This window comes from Falco peregrinus, chromosome 7 (assembly GCF_023634155.1).
Source record: "Falco peregrinus isolate bFalPer1 chromosome 7, bFalPer1.pri, whole genome shotgun sequence".
In the NCBI taxonomy this organism is placed as follows: domain Eukaryota; kingdom Metazoa; phylum Chordata; class Aves; order Falconiformes; family Falconidae; genus Falco; species Falco peregrinus.
The window spans coordinates 41,363,499-41,382,468 of NC_073727.1; the positions used below are offsets into that span (position 1 = coordinate 41,363,499).

An 18,970-nucleotide genomic window follows, 5' to 3' on the forward strand; every position below is an offset into this window, starting at 1 on the left:
ACACACCACATAAAAGGCATATGCAAAATACTATTTATATGTACATTGTGAGTTTCCATGTCACATTTCAAGTGTCTAAAAATATGGAGAGGGAAGGAATTCTCATCTAATTCGACAGGACTAGTAAGAATGGGCCCAAGCCTGCAGGGCTTGTTTGCTCCAAACTTGCATAATGCCAAAAAGAGCTTGAGGTGTTCCTGTACCTGGTGTTCAGCCAATCTTTATATTCATCATGAAACTTAAGTTTTGTTCTTAAAAAGGTAAATTTGCTCATTTTCTAACATTATAATGCTGTTTCTAATGGACAGGTGGACTATTCTACAGGATATCTATAACTGTCTTTAGTTCCAATTCCGACTCAGTATCTAAAGTACATGATGTGGTTGCAGAATGGGTAAGTTAAGTTTTCTTTCCTGTGTGATTACCTATATGAATCTGCCCCACTGATGTTATCAATCAGAAAAGGAAAAGAGACTACCAAATAAATTATTAAATTAATATGTGTTCTCCGAAGAACTTTGTATTATTGATTTGTGCAGTAATTAATTCAGGTTTAGCTGGGGCTATTAGGCACTGTGGATAGGATTTTGAAATGTCTGCACTATACTAGCCAGCTTCATAAGAATTGTAGATACTGAGATTTTGGAAAGTGTGGTGAGATCAGAATTGTCATTGAAGGAGGAAAAGAGACTGAAAGATGTCTAAGTTCCAACATCTCTCTATTCAGAGCAAAATTTTTTCTCCCCAAATACCAGTGTGGTTTTGAAGTTATATTGTGACAGAAATAATAAAAAAACAGGCAGTGTGTATTTGTGTGAGGCAATACACTTTTTTCCAGTTTACCCTAATATTCTCTGCTTCAGAAGTCTTCTGCTATAGGTCAGTTGTTGGAGTTTCTAGTAGCTCCTGGTTTTTCAGCCCATTTTAGCAGACATAAGCTCCTTTCTGGGCCCTCTGGGTAGAGGATTCTTGAAGTTCTTGCCTCTGAAACTTCCTTCTGTTGGAATACAGATATTCTGTCCTTTCTGACAGTATACATAGTGGCTCTCACACAATCTGTAAGTAGTCTTTATACCAGTTAAATAACATGAACATAGGATGTCATAAATATATGGCAATTGTTCTTTATTTTTCTTTTAATAAACCTGGAGGCTTTTGGCTTTCAGAAGCTAAGGACCTACAGTCATCTACAAACCAGAAATGCAGCCGTCCAACCCTGCCAAGGTTGTCCTTTTAGCCGCAGTAGCCAGGCAAAGTATGTAGGTGCCTGAACCAAAGAATCTAGAAAGGTGTCTCTTGGTCCTAGCAGAGTACGCAAAAGTGTCTCCCAGGGAGAAAACTGAGCAGCCATTGTCCACTCAGAATACATAATGCAAAGGTCTGAAATAAAGATCATAAGGTTGTAGACTTTTAGGTGAAAATTGACCCTGTAGTTTTGTCAGTAAATCTTTTCTAATTGAAGTGTTTCTGAGAATTTAAGATGAGGAAGAGAGGGAGAAAAGAAAAAGTTCAGCATCCTGTGTACTCACCTATTCACTGTGTCATGACCTTAAAGAGATTTCCTTCTGTCAGTAAAAAAGCCCACATCTCTCACTACCAGTTGTACATCTAATGTAACAATCACCTCACTGAAATGGGAGAGTGTTCTCTTTGCTTTGAAAAACTGAAGGGAATTTCTCAAGGGGGAGAAGGGTAAAATTCTAACTCTATCTTAAGCAACAAAGAGCCCCATTAACATCTCACCGTTCGTGTGATCAATGTCTTCCTGTTTTTCAGCTAAACCGTACTTTCCAGAACTGGAATTACACTGTATATGTGGTCAATATAAGGTAACTGAAGGGGGAAGATGTTTATGCCATGTTCCTTATGAGAATTAGCCCACCCTAATCAATGTTTATTTGTTTTATAGCATCTACCCTGGCTCCATAAAAGAGGGAGTAAGAGAAAAAAGAAGTCTCAAAAGGTAACATATTTAAAGACATTTTCTTGATAGAGGCAACGGCTGCTATTACAAGGGGCTTTACAGCAGACTTTATTGTCTATTATTGGATTCATTGTCTATTACTGGGCTATGCTCCAGTCTGTAAATATATGACTGCTGGTGAGCTGAGTGCTCTGGATGTGCTCAAAAACCTAATACTGGTTATTCTGTTTGGTTTGGTTTAAACCTACTGAGCTTTAAACCTTAACAGTTCATTTTTTCAGAGCTCAGGTATCATCTGTCACAAAAATGAATAGACATAGCATATATTTGTAGTATGGCACACCCAGCTTGCTTTAGCAACAAACTTTAGTGCACTGGTATCTATCCACTGTCACTGCATTTATTCTCTTGAACCAGAGCCTTTGAGTTAACAGACATCTTACTAGATGCAAAACACTGAAAAATCATGCTAGAATTGAAAGCCAAACTAGTGTGAGTTAAACTATTTACCATATGTTCTCATTTCCTGACTTCTGCTGGGCTCAGAGGCACTGGAGTTGGGACAGCCTCAAAAGCAGCCAAAGAAAGTTATATCGGTCACACCCCCTGAAAATTGGCCCTTGGGGGATTTCTTTGAAAGTGGCAGGCTGATTCTGAGGGTTATATGGGAAGGGAGTGAATCTTAGGACCAAATTAAGGAGAGAAAACCAAAGCATAATTAATCCTGTGAGGAAGGGACAGCAAGTGGCTGTGGGATGTATCTGTTTGCAGTGCAGGCAAAAGACCCAAAGGGAAGTACTTTAACTGCCATGATAAAAGCTGGGCTTTTCAATTTCAGCGGTAGTCAAGTAGTTACTGATGCTTCCAGTTTTCTACAGTTTACCTAGACATGAAAAGATTCATGAAAGGTACTATCTCCTTCCCACACACCCACAGTAGAAAGAAAGCTTTTATTGGCAAAACCATTTAACTGGTATAGTGTAAACCCAGCCTCTGAATGGGCTATTTTGCTGCTTGACCTACATTTCCAGTAGGGTGTAGTGATGTGGGTGGGATTTTTTTTTCACACTTCTAAATGATACGGTTATGCCAGCAAAACCTTTTAATTGGAGACCATGCCTTAGTCTTACCAACAATCCAAGACTGCTGGGGAATGTAAAGCTTTCCCTATCCCCACCCCTGCATCTTTATGAGGCTAGCAGACCAGCTTGTCAGGATCTTGTTCTCCCCTAGACTGCACACCTGATTTCTTTGCATCTCACCTTCCCACCGTCCTGTCCTCTGGACTTTGTTTCTTCTTCCTGGTCTATAAAAAAAGGAGGTGAAGAGGGAGAAGTTATTCCAGTAATTCCACTTTCCTTTTCCTTTTCTTTTCCCTTTCTCATTTTTTGACATGAAGTGTATATGGCAGTAAGTTATTTCTAATAATGTATCACTGTTATGGGGAAGCAACCTCATTCCTATTTACTCATCAAACATAATTTCAGAGGCAATGAAATTACAAGTTGATAATATGTCATAAAGTTTTTCAAGCCAGGCCTGGTCTAATGAGAAACTAGTCTTCTCATGGGCTCTAGCGCACATTGTGTTAAGGCCAAATGGCATTTTGTCATCATTCTGAATAATTTAGTATAAATGCTAATCATGTCACTCAAAATGTTACTGTTCTCCAAATAATCAGGATTGTTATGCTCTTCATGTTTTCTTAGAAAAAAGGAAAAAAAAAAAAGGGGGGGGGGGGGGGGAAGTCAAGATTCTGCCCAACCTAGCAATCTGGTTGGGGTAACTTAAATATTCCTATAAATTATTTCTGTGAATAGTTGTCCAAAGATTTTCTTGTTTCTCCATTTTAGGTAGTCAAGAAAAAATTCTGTTGCAGTTTTAGACAATCTACTATTTCCCTTAGGTTTTGAGTATTCCATTTACCTTCATGTTTATCCGAACAGAATTTCATTCCACAGTAAAAAATTAAAACCTAACCCATAAGTATCATGGCTCTAACTTTAGCTTTTACAGAAGTGAACATATTAGCCTTACCCTAACTCACTAAACCTTATGTCCCTTTACTGAATTTTCCACAAGATCATAGCCCTCTTATTTCTAAGGCACAATCATAAATCTTTAAATTGCTCTTTGAGTTTTCCCTCTATTTACATGAATTCATATTCTTATCATTCAGATCACATCTTTTATCCTTACCTTTTGGATTAGTATTTTATACAACAGTTTAAAATTACCAACCAAACAACAAAACAACCTATGCCAACCTTTTCAATGCACTTTGCTTTGCTTCGTTTCAACTCTTATTTACCACACTGCTACCTTATCAGGGATCTTCTGTTATCGGTCTCTCCACCTAGTCTTCTTGCAGGTGAAGGAGGAAGAATGATTAGAGAGAATAATTCAGAGAAGGAATAGAAGCTGGAAGTGGGAGGTAGGAAGCTGGCTTTTTTTGGCACATTAAAAATAGGTCTTTTCCAAATAAGTATTTTAAACTGTACTGCATTCTGGAGAAGAGCAAAACAACATACAAATATGGAAGTGAATTGTTACACTTTCATTGCTGTGTTCTATGAGCTGCAGAAATCCAAAGTACACTGTGCTTATTATGCATTTATGTACATGGTGATGAGAGACAGACAGAGTGCCAAGTCCAAAAGTGCATATTATTATCAGCACCTTTAATACTGTGAAATCTCTGGATGGCAGCAGTATATCAAGCTAATGCTTTCGTAGATCATTAACTACCTTAATAGAATTTTACCACAGCTGTACTTGACTTTGTGTCTGTTTTTAATCTTTTCCTCTGGACATACTGTTTCCATCTCTTAATGAGAGGAGAGCAGTTAAAAATAAAGTGGACAGGAGTTCAGAATGGGTTATGGACATAGCTGTTTCTGTTTCCCATTATTTTGCACAAACCTTTGAAAGTGAAGCTGGTTTGTGGTTTTTATATAGATAAATTATAAATGTGTTTGTTTCTTTCATTAATTCTTTGCTTTTTATGACTGCAGCTTTGTCAGAACTTTCTATGACTGCTGCTGTTGCTTTTCTCAGAAGGGTCCTACTGTTCCTAGGTCTTGTCAGATGACTATATAGGGCTGTCTTGGTAGGGGAACTGGTCTTCATTAAGCAGCTCAGCTCCCTTGCTTCTCCTTTCTTCTTTTATTTTGCAAGCAATGTTGAGATTTCAGGCCCAAATTAATTTATAACTTTTTCTCCACTTAACATACAAGTAAGATTATGCTTGCTCCAACTTCCATTACTTGATTGTCATCATTTTGATGTATTTCCTGTGATCAATTGCTTCTACTTTGTGAAACAACATTAATGTCAGCCCTGTTAAACAACCCTACCAAATTAAAAACCACAGTGGTAGCCATCCATGTAAAGACCACTAAACTTAGAAATCTCTTCTCTTAGGAATGAAAATAGAGAGGAAAGCAGGAAATCAGAGCAGCCCATGCCTAGTCCTGCTTTTTTGAAGTCTGTGGGAGTTTTGCTGCCAGTGTCAGTGAGGCAGATTCAGGCTCCTGCTTGCTGTGTTCTTGGGTGCTGTGTTGCTTAATGGAAAGTTTAATGGATTTGGATACAATTTAAGCTAATTAGATTGTGTAAGAGTTTTAGACAGGAGTTAGCAACATCAGAGCAGGATAGTTTTGCTTTTATAGTCCAAAGTATCTTTACTGAGTAAAGTATTAGGGTTTTGCATTCTTTGTAGATTACTTCATATTATTTGTTTTGAAATAATAATGCTATCCTTGTTATAAATGAACACATCTGTGATGCCTGTTCCTATTTTTAAAATTTTCCCGGTTTCTACTGGTGAGGTTTTAGGAACAACTTGCACCTGGCCCACCCCTACTCCCCACGACTTCAGCTTCAGTGTTACCCAAGGCAGTAAGGGACAGCCTTGGCCAATGCTGAGCACCATTTTAAAATGCCCCATAATGTGTATGTGAGGTGTGATACTTCTGCTTGAAAAACCGACCAACAAAGAGCCAAGCAGAAATTCAGAGATGTCTGCACAGTGTCCTGCTGGCATCTTGTGTCCATGACTTGTAAAGAAAGACATCATCACAGATGGAAGAATTTGGGAATTCCTCCTGATTGACTGAAGGATGATCCCTTCTTAATCTCCTGCTGAGACTGCTTGCTCTTGATCCAGCTTCCAATTGCTTCCTTTGTCCTTCCACTGACTTCAACTGGATTTTGTGTAGGCCTGACATTGTGAGATGCCATTTTTAGGAAAATAATATATTGGGGAATAAGGGTTTTCTTTGTTGTTTTGGAACATAGTTCAGACGTAACCAAAAACTCATTTCAGTGAATACTGGCTGTTGAAATGTGAGGGATTCTAGCCCTCTCCATTTTGCCTTTCTGTTAGTAACGAATAGCCTTCACAGAAAGTCATCATGTACTGTAAGTGCTTTCTGTCGAAAAGCCATGGTTGTTTGTATTCCCACACCAGCTCTGTAAGCAGCAAGGCCTGGAGACACAAGGACAAGCACAGAGGTGTGACCATGCTGCTTGCGGCACTGTTCTGATACAGTGGCCATTAACTTAAAAGGAAGGCTTAGAATGCTTTTATTTTTAGTAGTCCAAAAAGTAGCTGCAATTTTTAGTTTTGTGTCCTGAAGTCTCAGATTTTGTTTTTTCAATAACATCGCCTGCTGAGAAAGGAACCTCTTCATCCTTGGCATTACTTTGAAAGTGTCTGTTATGCCCAGTCCTAATTTTTTGCTCTCTGTTCTGCACATTTTAGTGGTATCATAATCACAATTGCCTCAAGTAAAAGTTTATCCCCAACTCAGATGCTTTTGTGGAATGCTTTTAATTTCCCTCTTCTTTCAGATTTCTTTCTGTCTCATTCTGTGTGTTTTCTCACATTTTGTCTGTTGTCTGTATTACATCTTCACAGAGTGACTTAAACAATAGGAAGCTATTTTTTCATCTGTCCTGTTAATGTGAAGAAGCTAGTAATGTTTAGAGGTGATTCTTTGGGCCTACTTGTGCTTCCGGTCTTGAGCTACTGCTACTCATTGCTGCTTATTTTCAAAGGCAACATAACAGCAAGATTGGTAAAGAATTTAATGCTGACATCTTAAAACTTTTAAATATGCCAGAGTAGTTAGGAATGAAATTCCCAGTGACTTTTAGTGGAAATTTAGATTCACTGAATACTTTAGGTGCTTTAAAAATGATTCTTTATATACCTCAAATCAAGTAACATTAACTATGAGAGAAAATAGTGATTTGTTAAACAATTTGACAGCCACAGTAATTCAGTATTAGTTCAGGCTGTCTAGTACAACTGAAACTAGAAGTAAAATATGCATTGTTAATTACAAACTACATATCTTCAGGTATGAAACAGCCTGTGCTGCACGGTTCGCATGGTTTGCTAATCCTTCCTTCAGGCTCCTTGCATCGTGTAGCAATGAGACCACAGCCTGTGTGTAGGCACACTGTCCTGGAATAGCTGTGAGTCACACTGCTGGAGAAGAAAGCCGGCTTTGTGGTATGTGCCATGGCAGCACAGGCTCCACCACCACCTCCTGTGCCTCTGATGAGGATGCAACTTTGCAGACTCCTCCTTCTGAGCCAGCTTAGCTCAACGGACCAGGACGAAGTAGAATAGATGCCGGTCTTCCCCTGCTTTCCTGCTTGCTTCAGCTGACACCATTTCAGTCAGAAGGGAGGCATAAATACTTATCCCCGTTGTGTTTACCTACACCACAGTCATTTTTTTTTTTATATTGACAGCAGTAATACTATCAGTACAGGTTACTGTAGGTGATGTGTAATTTGTAATTGATTACTGCTCTGAGAATCTGTCTACTTATATATGGCACACAATAAAAGATATAAGGTTCAGTGTAGCAGATCTGGTGACACCGACAGAGCAAGGCATTGTTGCCATTTATTTGAGTGTTGGCCTGCTGTTTCCCAAATCAAGAATTTTGTTCTTCACCGTTAAAATGTTTTTCTTCTTGGATCTGAGTTTGACAAAAGTAGAAGGAAGCACTTAGCTTCATATTGCATCAGCTGTCAAGTTAAAAGGTATTTATTTACTTTGGGAAGCTGGCATGAGTCATTCTGAAAAGTTTATAGACATTGTTTTCATCATAATATGGAACAGGCTCTTATACGTGACTTATGCTTTAAGAGTTTCTCAGAAAATAAATAACAAAGTGGTTTAACAGATTATTTTTATCAGTGCTTCATAATCAATACTTTTCTGTATAATTTTTCAAGGTAACTGTAATTAGTTCTACCTCATCTAAGCAGTTCTACCTCACCCTTCTACCTCAATCTACACACAGTTATGGGTACTAAATATCACTGTGGTTAATTGGGAGTCCTGCAGTAGGCAGCATAGCAGTAGCGGTGACTGTTCACTTATGACTTCTGTTCTGCAGCCAAGTGCTGAGGTAGGGAGTGGCATTAGTATATTAAGTTTTCCTCTTCTGAAGTAAAGGGAATAGATGATTGAAGCCAGAATCTTTTAGGAAAGATGGTTAAGTGCCAGGAGACTCTGGGGCTGAAGTACTGGAGGGCTGAAGGAATTGTCAATCCCGTAGGCAATTTCCATGCTTCTGCTAAAAATAAATGCCATAATAAACTTGTGCCTCGTAATATATCCGAGGTATACAGCAAAAGCCTGCTAATGCATATCCACCCTACTGAGGCTATTGCCATATGTTAAACACTCCATGTAGACCAAAGGAATGTTAGGAGGAATGCAGTATCTCAGGGAGCAGGGCAGGTGCAACCTGGCCAGGGATAGCCAGAATTTCCCTGCTAAAATACATCTACTGGGGAAAAAACAAGCCAAGTCAGCAGGTAGTCATATTTTTATCTTCTTTTTCAGCAACATGTTACCAGCAAAACAGCAGTTACAGCAATAAAAAAAATAAGTGTACTTATGTTCAACAAAACATACAATAAAAAAAATTATCCAGGGACAAGGTATATTTATTTACTTATTTCTTTACATCTGAAACAGTGAAATGTTAGAGTATTTAGTTCAAATTCATGATATCTTAGTGAGGTTTGGGCTTTTCTTTTCTTTTTTTTTTTTAATTTTTTTCCTAGACTGAGGGGTTGTTTTCTAATGCCAGTTCTTTTAATGCCATTCCACTAATGAGAGTACTTCAGAATTATTGGTTGGAGTTGTTCAGTTTTCAGAATGATGTCTGAGAGAAAGAGGATTAAAACTGCCATCTAAGAGCAACATCTGTACACTAAGATGTAGTTTTATACCGTACCAAACCAGGCACCTCTGGAAAATGCAGCGCAGAGCTGTCATCATGGGGATGTCTTTCTAGAAGATTTTTGGTAATGAAGTCCTGGTCTGTCTAGGAAGGGGCACCTGAAAAGCCTACTAGCCCTTTTCCATACAACACCCCTATGGAGTTTTTCTCCTACTCTTCTTCAAGTAGACCACAAGACCCTTTACCTCACTGCTGCATTCTTGCACTGGGGGCTGCCTGTGAAAGCAGCTCTGTTTGGTGTGTTCCCTGCTCACTGTAGGTGTGCTGGCAGTGCTGCCACTTCCCAGGCTGCCAGGAACTGCTCACACACTGCGAAGGTCTGTCTTTATTCAGGCTAATGGGTATCCGAGGGCAAGGCTAAGATGAAGAGAGCCCAAAGCAGGCTTGCTTTTTCCTTTTTTCCACATTTTGGCTCCCATGGAGATCCAATGTTCCATGCTTCAGTGGCGTCACCTCCTACTAGCCAGAGCCAAGCAATGCTCTTGGGTACCAACACAGTCTCTTCTCCAACATGTGTTTTCTGTGTCCCAGGAGGAAATTTCTGAGCCTTCCACTCTGGGTTTCTTTCCTGTGTCCTGCTTAAACTGCTTTTCTGTTCATTATTTCCCTTCCAGAAAAGCTATGTTTTTGGACAAGGGTGGGGACTGTTATATTTCTCTCACAGGAAAGAGACTTGGGCACTTTGAACTACTTCTTATGCCCAAGAAAGTAGCAGTGGGCTACAGTACAAAACAGCTATTACTGCTCAAATTGGAATTACTCATCTGAGCAACTAGACTTTCCTAATTAGGACTAAAAGTTTCAGAAGTGTGTCAGGGTGTTTTTCACTCCATCAAAATTTAGACATTTATATGTTAGGCATCTGTTCTTCGTTAGTCTTTCACTCTTCCTCTGTGGTCAGTGGAGACAGACCCTCTGGAGGATGACTTCTGACAAGTTTTGTAAGGTGGGATGAATCAGCTCTTAAACTCCTAAGCCATCAGCTACCAGAGTTTTAGATTTGATTAGGGCCTATTTAGAGCTCACAACTCACAACTTTATGCTTTCAACTTTTAATATCCTTTAATATAAGAATCTAAATCTTCTGAAAACATTTCTTAGCTCTTTTGATGAGTTTCTTCCTTAATGGTAACTAGAGGATGAAACTTCGCAGTCATACTTTCTTCTTATGACCCTATATATACAAAAATAATAATTTACAGATAATGAGCAACATTGTCTTGGTGACACTGTTCTATATTCAGAAAACCAGAGTCTGACAGATATTCTTATGTCCTCACATTTAATCTCTACTGTTCTGACTCAAACACTCGGATAATTTTCCTTGCAGTTTTTCGGTTTTGGCTCTTCTGGTTTATAATGCTACCAACAACATCAATTTAGAAGAGGAGGACATCCGACAGAAGCTCATAAATAATAATGGGACCATGGAAGGAGGATATAAGCTTCATACCGTGGACGTTGATCCAGTGGGTAAGTAGTTTTCAGCTTTGTTACAACAGCTTTTGTTTGCTTGTCCAAAAATAAGCATCTTCTATGTTAAAATGATCCCACATTTCCAGAAGGTATGACTGATTTTTAATTGTCCCTTTAAGCCTCATTGTTCCACTAATCTCAGAGAGCTGTACTCCAGGTACCTTTTAACACAAACACAGTTGTTCAGATTGCTTTAGTCAGTGTTTCCCTATCTGGTTCAAAGAGGCTGGAACAGTTCCTGATGGCACCTCTGGTAGTTTGAGGATAAAGATGTATGATTCACAGCCAGAGCCATAATGAGACATTTTGGACCTCCAAGGCCCCTCATAGCCACTTCTCAACCCTGTGGTCTGTGCTTTTGCCAGCTGCTGCCCTTAATCAGTCTCCTTTTAGCAGTCATCTTTTCCCATTCAACTCCTTCCAGTCAGAGGTTGCCCTTCCCTTGGGAGAGAGGAGGTAGGGGCTGGTGGACTGCAAATGGATGCAGCATGCAGTTCAATCCTTTCCCTTGAGAAGAGCAGTATAGATTGACCTTGTTGTGCACGCCTCCATTGCCACTACTCTAGATAACCAAGCATTTCATTTGAAGACAGCTTTCTGCTGTAGACTGGTTGATGAGCTGAAGACAAGAAATGGGAGATGATTGGATGAAGAAATTTGCCATTAACACTGACATACTTTTATTTTTACAGAAAAATGTTTAGCTGAAGAAAACCCTCCAAATTATTTTTGGCCAGATACCAGACCGACTGTGACCAACTTCACATTATGCCATGGGAGCTCAGTTCAGACCGCATCAAGAACCTGGTAGGTGTTCAGATAGCTAAAAATGATTTCTGGAAGATGGTTTTTATACTGTGGAAGATTATTTGTGTGCAGTAAGAGTATGTAATTAATTGGTAAGAAAAACAGGCTCATACACTCCTTCTGTAGGGCGTATTGAGGTCTACAATGAATACATGTTAAAAGTTACTATAAAAATAACACCTTCTTATGGAACAAAACTACTTTCTTCAAGTCCTGAAGTTTATGTTGCATGTCTGTGTTACAGTTTCACATTTTCTCCCACTCCACTACTACTATCTGACTTGCATAAGAAATTATCAACAAAACTCTGTGAAGATGAGATGTGTATTTGGTTTAATGCAGAACCTCTCATCTGACTAAGGGAAAGTAAAAGAAATTCTGTGAAACAAGTATTTTGTTGCTAGTCAGTTATAACTGAACGTGGGGATAATCTTACACTTTAAGATCTGAACATGTGTTTTTAAGGTTTAGGCTAAATTTTCCCTAGTGTAGGCTTTTAGACACTGTATCTCTATTTCCCATTTGTAAAATGGTAATATTATTACTTTCATTGATATATGACCAAAACAATATGGCTTTGATCTCCTTAGCATGCCCTGAACACTATGATGATGCAATATTAAGTAATTTCTTCAATATTTAGGATGATCACCATTAAATGCAATATAGTAGCCTTATCCACCCACATTGCATCTGGAACATGTTCTGAGAAGATCAGATCTTTTTACTTTTTGAAAACAATATGGCAACATGGATATGAATCAGCTTTGAGGTTCTGTGCCAAACAGGAAAGCAACCAGCATTATATTTAACTCACTTCCTCAGCCTCTTAATCTTGTACAAGAACTGCTGGATTCTGATTGACCAGCTTTTGTTGTAGAGTAGTGCAGAAGTCAAATTGTTTTTATGTCAGAGCCTCAGAATCATTAAATTAAGACTTCTGGCCTCTTCTGCCCCAGTATTGCTTATCTTTATTGTTCATTTGTGGTCTACACAATACCATCATCTGTTTACAGCACTTCTCATAAAAAAAAAAATATACTGTGTTCTGCACTGTGATATGCTTTCCTTGCTTCTGCCTTTACTAGCTTTTGCCAATATGGAGTACAGATGGGATGTGTTTTGAAAGAAGAGGAAGCTCTTCCAATGATCTTTTCTAGTCCTATGCATCCTACAGTAGAAGGTTATCTGCTAGTGTGCTGTTATAATAAAGGTGATCAACTGAGGAATAACTTTATTCTGTCATGTGCTGAGTGAAAGAATAACTTTTTCCCATTCTCCATCCTGCCTTTGCCATGCTATGATAAGATTATTATCTATAAAGAAAACTAAGGGAAAAATGTGTTAAATTTTGGAGCTGTATCTGGGTATTTTGCTATGATAAGGCTTTCTAAAAGAAGCATTTTGAAAAAAAAACAAAACGAACTTTTTATCTGCCCCTCACCAGCACCTGGATCTGATGCTGACCTGCCCAAGTTTTCATGGGTCGCATAAGTTTCTATCTCCACATAGCTCCTGTGCATGCTCTTCTGAGAGATATTACAGCTTGCTATTGACTTGATCAAAGCCATTTATATCAAAGGGAAATCATAGAAACATCATCTGATTAGGCCATAATAGGAGCATAATTTGTGTTAAAATTTGTGTCTTTCCCAAAATAAAAGGCCAAAATTTCTGCTGATGCAGTTAATTAAATCAGTACAGGAATCAGCTGGGAATTTGTCCAAAAGAACAAGTGTTTCTCTCAGCACTGTCACTTAATTGATCACATATTTCTGCTGTCAAGCATATATATTTAATGTCACTAGGGGTCATATTGCTAGGAAAATTGTGAATTGAGAAGAGTGGTCCACTGTGACACCTACAAAAGAATTGTGAAACATTAACATATTTTTACTATTTTATTTCATACAAATTTTGTCATTTTTCCTCTTTAGCTATTTGGGTCTGCAGAATTACACATCATACTGGGGCCAGCCTGATCTTAGAAATTGCACAGGTGAGTATATTGATGTTGGTCTTTGGCTAAAGGAATAGTTTTGTAGTCTTTGGTTACTGCTTACTAAAAGAAAGTTACATTAAGGAAGAATAACTTCCTTCTTTATGCTAAGTTGTTTAAAATCTTTCTAAAAAATCAGTGCAAAATAAACTCTGGGAAGTGCACCAGGCCCAGTTCAGTCCACCCATGAAAATCTCTGGATACTGATTAATGACATTAAATGCAATTTAAGCAAAAATAGAGGCAGGTAGTAGTTTGCCTCAATTTGGCATTCATATTTAGACAAATTTTAAAATGTTTCCAATGCCTATAGGTGAAGTGGAAGGACTCCCACTCTCTTCACTGGGCTTATGATCAGACATTTTCAGATTTATTCTCAGTTTGCAAAATACCCCTTGATGTCATTCTGGCCTTACAGGAGGAGTAAAATGAACAGCCAACAATTTTATGGCCCTTTTTTTTAGTTCCAGAGCTAGTGAAGAGAATGATACTCTCTTTTCAGAGCCCCTGCAGCAAGCTCCTGTTCTGAATTACTTTCTTGGAGAAGCTTCTTTTTCTTTCTCCACTAATAGGGGTGTCCTAGGGAGACTGGCTACCTTAGTAATTGAGAACTTGCAGTCAGGGTATATGAAAACATCATTTCATGTAAAATGGACATTCTACAGTAAATGTAGTAAAAGCTGTATTATAAAACAGAACATTAAAAGAACAGAGCCAGTTGCAGACTAAAGAGTGATATATCAAAATCTTATTTGTAAATTCCAATAAATCTCAAACATTTTGATATTGTAAAATACTAATGGTTTTATTAGTTTTCTATCCAGGTACCCCATCAAACTTAACAGTTCAATACGTGATTTACGCTAATGTTTTCATGTTAGACACATACTCAAGCTTTCCTTACCAGGAAGATTCTTCTCATGAAATTTGCTTAGGTGTTGTGCTTGCCAACCCTCTGAGTAAGACTGCAATCCTCTGAAGGAACTGAAATACTTGCAATCAGGTCAGACTTTCTCACCAAAGCTTAAAAGAATTAATACTTTTTCAGTAAGAGTGACTTTGGATGCATTTGTTTCACTTCAAGACTGAAACTTTTTCCCAGTGAAAAAGAAAGGATAGCATAAGGAGAAAAAAGGAGAGAAAATACGCTTCTTATTCCTTACTTCCCCTGTTTTTCTTTCAGTCAGTCCTTTCAATAATAGTTCTGATGTACAAACTCAAATCAAATTAAGGAGAAGGACACAGCCAATGCGGACAGAATGTAATAATCAGCAGGTTCTATACACTTTTTCATGAAATTATAAATTTGATAAAATGATAAAATCCTATGTTCATTACAAGTAGCACAGACCATGCTCTAATTTTCAACAGTAAGTATAAAAATTTGTGTTTCTGAATTACTTCAGGACTGATATGCATTATTTTCTCTTTTTATTCCATTGTACGTGTTCACTTACAGAAAATGCAGCTGACATAGCCAATCAGCTTCTGAATCTCACTGGTGAAGGGCAGCAGCTAACCTCAGACAAAGTAAATGATGTTGTGCAGAAGCTCAAAAAAATTGTGAATGATGAAGAAATTGATGAATCTCTGGGTTCTACCGTGGTGACAATTTTTTCCAATATTCTAACCAGTTCAGACAGTGTATTGGCAGCATCATCTTCAGAGTAAGTATTTCTGCATTTGAGACAAGTTTTTGAAAGCAACATGTAAGGTTGGAAGGATTCATTCTTCCATATATAGACAAACAATTGCAGTACAAAAATCAAACTTTTCTGATTTCCACTAGAAAGAATTTTCCAAATTAGATATACAAATATTTCTTCTTGTACTAAAATTAATGTGCTTGACAAAGATAAAGTATTTGGGTGGAAAAGAAATCTCCTGATACATGACATAGCATAGATCTAAATATTGTTGGAAAATTATTTCAGGACCAGTGATATGTAGTCAGATAGTTTCTGTCAATCAAAAGTGTTTGTTTTCAACAGAGACGCGTAAATTTACAGCCTGACAGTCTCCTTGTGAATACATAGATGGGTGATAGAGACAGTCAATAATAAAAGGATCATCTGAAACATGAAGAACATATAGAGCATAGTGGGGTTTTTTTTCTGTATTCAGTTTTTAGAATAACTTTATTTTTATTTTCAGAGCTTTAAAAACTATCGATGCCTTGGCTTTAAAGATCCAGTTCACTGGACCATCCATGAGTATTTCAACACGAAACCTTGCTCTTGGAGTGTCTTCTATAAACTCAACTTCATTCAAAGGTGGTTCTTTCAGTGTCAGTCCACAGAATAATGCATCTGATTTCCAGGTACAGAACAAGCAGTTGTATTTAAATGTGAAATGGGCCTGTTGTTCCAAGCACGTTTACTGTGGTTCCTATAAACCCACTTATAACTCACAGGTCTCCCCCTACTTTCTATTTCCTTTTTCCTGCAATCATCCAAACAGATTAATGTAGTATTTCCTTGAGTGACGGGAAACCGAGATAAGCTCACATGTTCCGTATGGATGAAAAGTAATTTTCTTACAAATCCAGAACAGACTTCATACTTTTTAGGTTTTCTTTTACTAATGAAAAGGGAAAATAATCTTTAACAGTCTGCTGTATTACCCATTGTACACTAGCTAACAATTCCATTGATGCATTTCAGCTATAGAATAAGACACCTAAATATAGGTATGTGCATGTAGATTTCTACAGATAGACCTTCAACCTTCCAGTACAGTTTAAACACCTACTAATGGAGTCTGAAGGCTGGTCCAATTATTCACATGTAGGTTGATAGGCTTGTGCCGTTTGGGATGTCTGAGGCAGTTCAAGACATTCACGTGGAGTTTGACCAGCCTAGATATGAAAAATAAAAGAAACAAAGATCACTCAAAATGCAGAATGGTCTCCAGTGCTACAGTATCTAGACAGGCTGCTATAGTTAGGATACTTGTCATCAACTCAAAAATTTAATTTTTTTTTCCACAAATAGAAATTATATTTTTTCCCGCAAATAGAAAAGATCAGACGTCTAAAAGCTATGAAATAATATTTGAGGTGCACATGAATACCTATTGGGATTTTCCAAAGGTTCTGTTGAAATCAGTAGCAATGAGGTGCCAAGTCTTTTTAAATTTCATTGTATACTTGTCTGCATCTCCTGGTACCTAAATGCTTTTTAAAATGTAGTGCAATGTAATTTTTCACAGTTATATAAGAAGCCTATGACAAAGGTAATGTAATCTCCGTTTCCTGGGAGTCTAACCATTCAAATACACTGAGGCTTACTTGGGAAAACACACAGAAAATATTAAACAGAAAAATAAAAATAATCTGCTAGCATTTGGGCCAGAGGAACCAAAACTGAATTGAAACAAAATGTGGTATTATAAAAACAGTGTAAGACTATTCACCAGACTACAAGCATCTTATGCAACCAAATTAATTTCCACTGCAAAGCAGCATGACAAGTATCCTAATAAAAGACTGATTATTTTATAAAATACTATATCCTGTAAAAATCAAAAACAGTAATGAAGACAGTGCTGGGAAAGTAGTAGTAATATAATAGGATGTAGGGCTTTTACATGCTGTGTATATAGACTTTGGATCAAAACTCAAATGCTGGTTTAAATAGACAGAAATGGGTTTAATGTAATAGAGTTTTCACATACTTATATTCATGAACATTTTGGCTAAGATTTCTTACAATCAATTTTATTAGAAGTTTTTGGTAACTGTACATATAGTTTTGTTCAGGTCTCCTATTAATGAAGCTCAATAGCTGATTGTTCTTTGTTATCAAAGGAACATTTCTCCTCCAGATTTCATCCTGTATTTATGGAAAGAGGAAAGGAAAAATTCTGAAGCCAGGTTTGGGCTGTTTGCATGTATAAAAGAATTACCATCTGTGGCTTGAGGACATCCAGGAATTTTCTTGCCCTGGAATCATTTATTATAGCACTGTCTAAATAATCATAAAATCCAAACTCCGTCAAATTATTTATAATGTTCCTATTGGAACATGAAGTTGTTCTCAGACTTCCACATTTCCAACAGCTGATTGAGAATTCCTAGCATCCTTCCTACCAGAAAAATCTGCAGCAGCTGTGGTCACAATTTATATTTTCCATGCCTATCAGGAAAGATACTTGCTATCCCTGCTGGAGGGAGATTCCCTTTTTAAAGCCCAAGTTTTTCAACAGTGATGTGATGATCTATCCCAGGCTCATCAGAGAGCATTAAACTCTTCAAGCTGTATGTCAGAATGTTTCCAGATTTTATTTCATTTTTTTTTCTTAAAGTAGATATCAAGCAAATGTATCCATGGCAATTTGGAAAGATTCTATTTCAGTCCACTGTGTCTTTATGTTTCTTGCCAAAGCTTTGACTAAGTTAGCTTTTGGTGATTCATATTATCAAATTATTCCTGTAATATATCCATACTTCTTTATAGAAGCCTCTTCCACTCTATTTGCAAACAATACCTAATGGCACAACTTTATCACACACACACTTCCTGTTTAACGTGACAGAATTATTCTTTGAAAACCTTTTATTCAACTGCATTTAGCACTGTCAGGAGACACCTATGAACCACTTCTTACTAATTTCCAAGGATGCCTGTTACTCACAGTAAATCAGTGGAACTTAAATAAATCTATCAGTAGCCTATGGCTTTTAACTTTCTATTAGCTAATGGTGCTTTTAGAATTATATGATTGATCATGAGAGGCATAAATACATGACCAAGTTGCCTCTGGAGAAGTCAGGAGCGTGAGTTTCCTTACCTCGCAATAACATTCTTAAACACTTTTACTATAGAGCCACTGTGAGATGGCTTGCTCCCCTTCCTTTGATGGGTAGGGTGGCACACCTTGAGTATGCTACGGTGGGAGAGCTCTCTTGTAGCTAATGAAATGCAAGCTTGCATCCTTGTTTCTTTCCTGCTCACTTGTTATATCCCTGTGCCATAGAGGGCTTTCAGCTGTCTGACACATTACCAGTACAGATTAAACTTATATTGATGGCAGAAAGTGACTTTTTTGTGCTACACGGAATGATAGAGAGGTGACACTAATCATTGTTTTAAAATCTCCCTTCTGTAACGGAGAAACTAGAAAGGCTCATAGGAGAATTAATTCAGATGTGCAGATCAAGCCAAATAATACAACTTAAGAAAGAAAGATTCACAGCATATTTTTCAGTTCTCAGCAATGTTTGGTATGATGAGAAGTACCTTGAAGGTCACTGAAAATTATTATTACTGTTATATTATCATCTCATTATTTCCAAATCATTATTATAGTAACGGAGGAGTGTTTTGATTTTATCTAATACCTTTTTGTAGCAGAAGGCTGATCTCATGCTGGAATGGTGGGAAAGCCTCCTAAGCCTTTTTAAAATTTATTTATTGCATTAACTCTTACATACATACAGGTCATAGTAGTGTTGATTGGTTCTAGTCCCATGTTTACATATCTTTG

At 37.6% G+C, this 18,970-nt stretch overlaps 1 protein-coding gene across 8 annotated transcripts in view; it reads left to right on the forward strand.

Annotated features, from left to right (window-relative positions):
* ADGRG6 (adhesion G protein-coupled receptor G6) overlaps positions 1-18,970 on the forward strand; it is a 112,757-nt gene that overhangs the window by 64,880 nt on the left and 28,907 nt on the right. For all 8 annotated transcript variants that reach the window (XM_055810347.1, XM_055810344.1, XM_055810345.1 and 5 more), the window contains 8 exons: positions 309-394; positions 1,777-1,829; positions 1,910-1,963; positions 10,532-10,674; positions 11,370-11,484; positions 13,422-13,483; positions 14,943-15,150; positions 15,638-15,803. In XM_055810347.1, the coding sequence (XP_055666322.1) occupies positions 309-394; positions 1,777-1,829; positions 1,910-1,963; positions 10,532-10,674; positions 11,370-11,484; positions 13,422-13,483; positions 14,943-15,150; positions 15,638-15,803 (887 nt within the window). The remainder of the gene's footprint in view (positions 1-308; positions 395-1,776; positions 1,830-1,909; positions 1,964-10,531; positions 10,675-11,369; positions 11,485-13,421; positions 13,484-14,942; positions 15,151-15,637; positions 15,804-18,970) is intronic.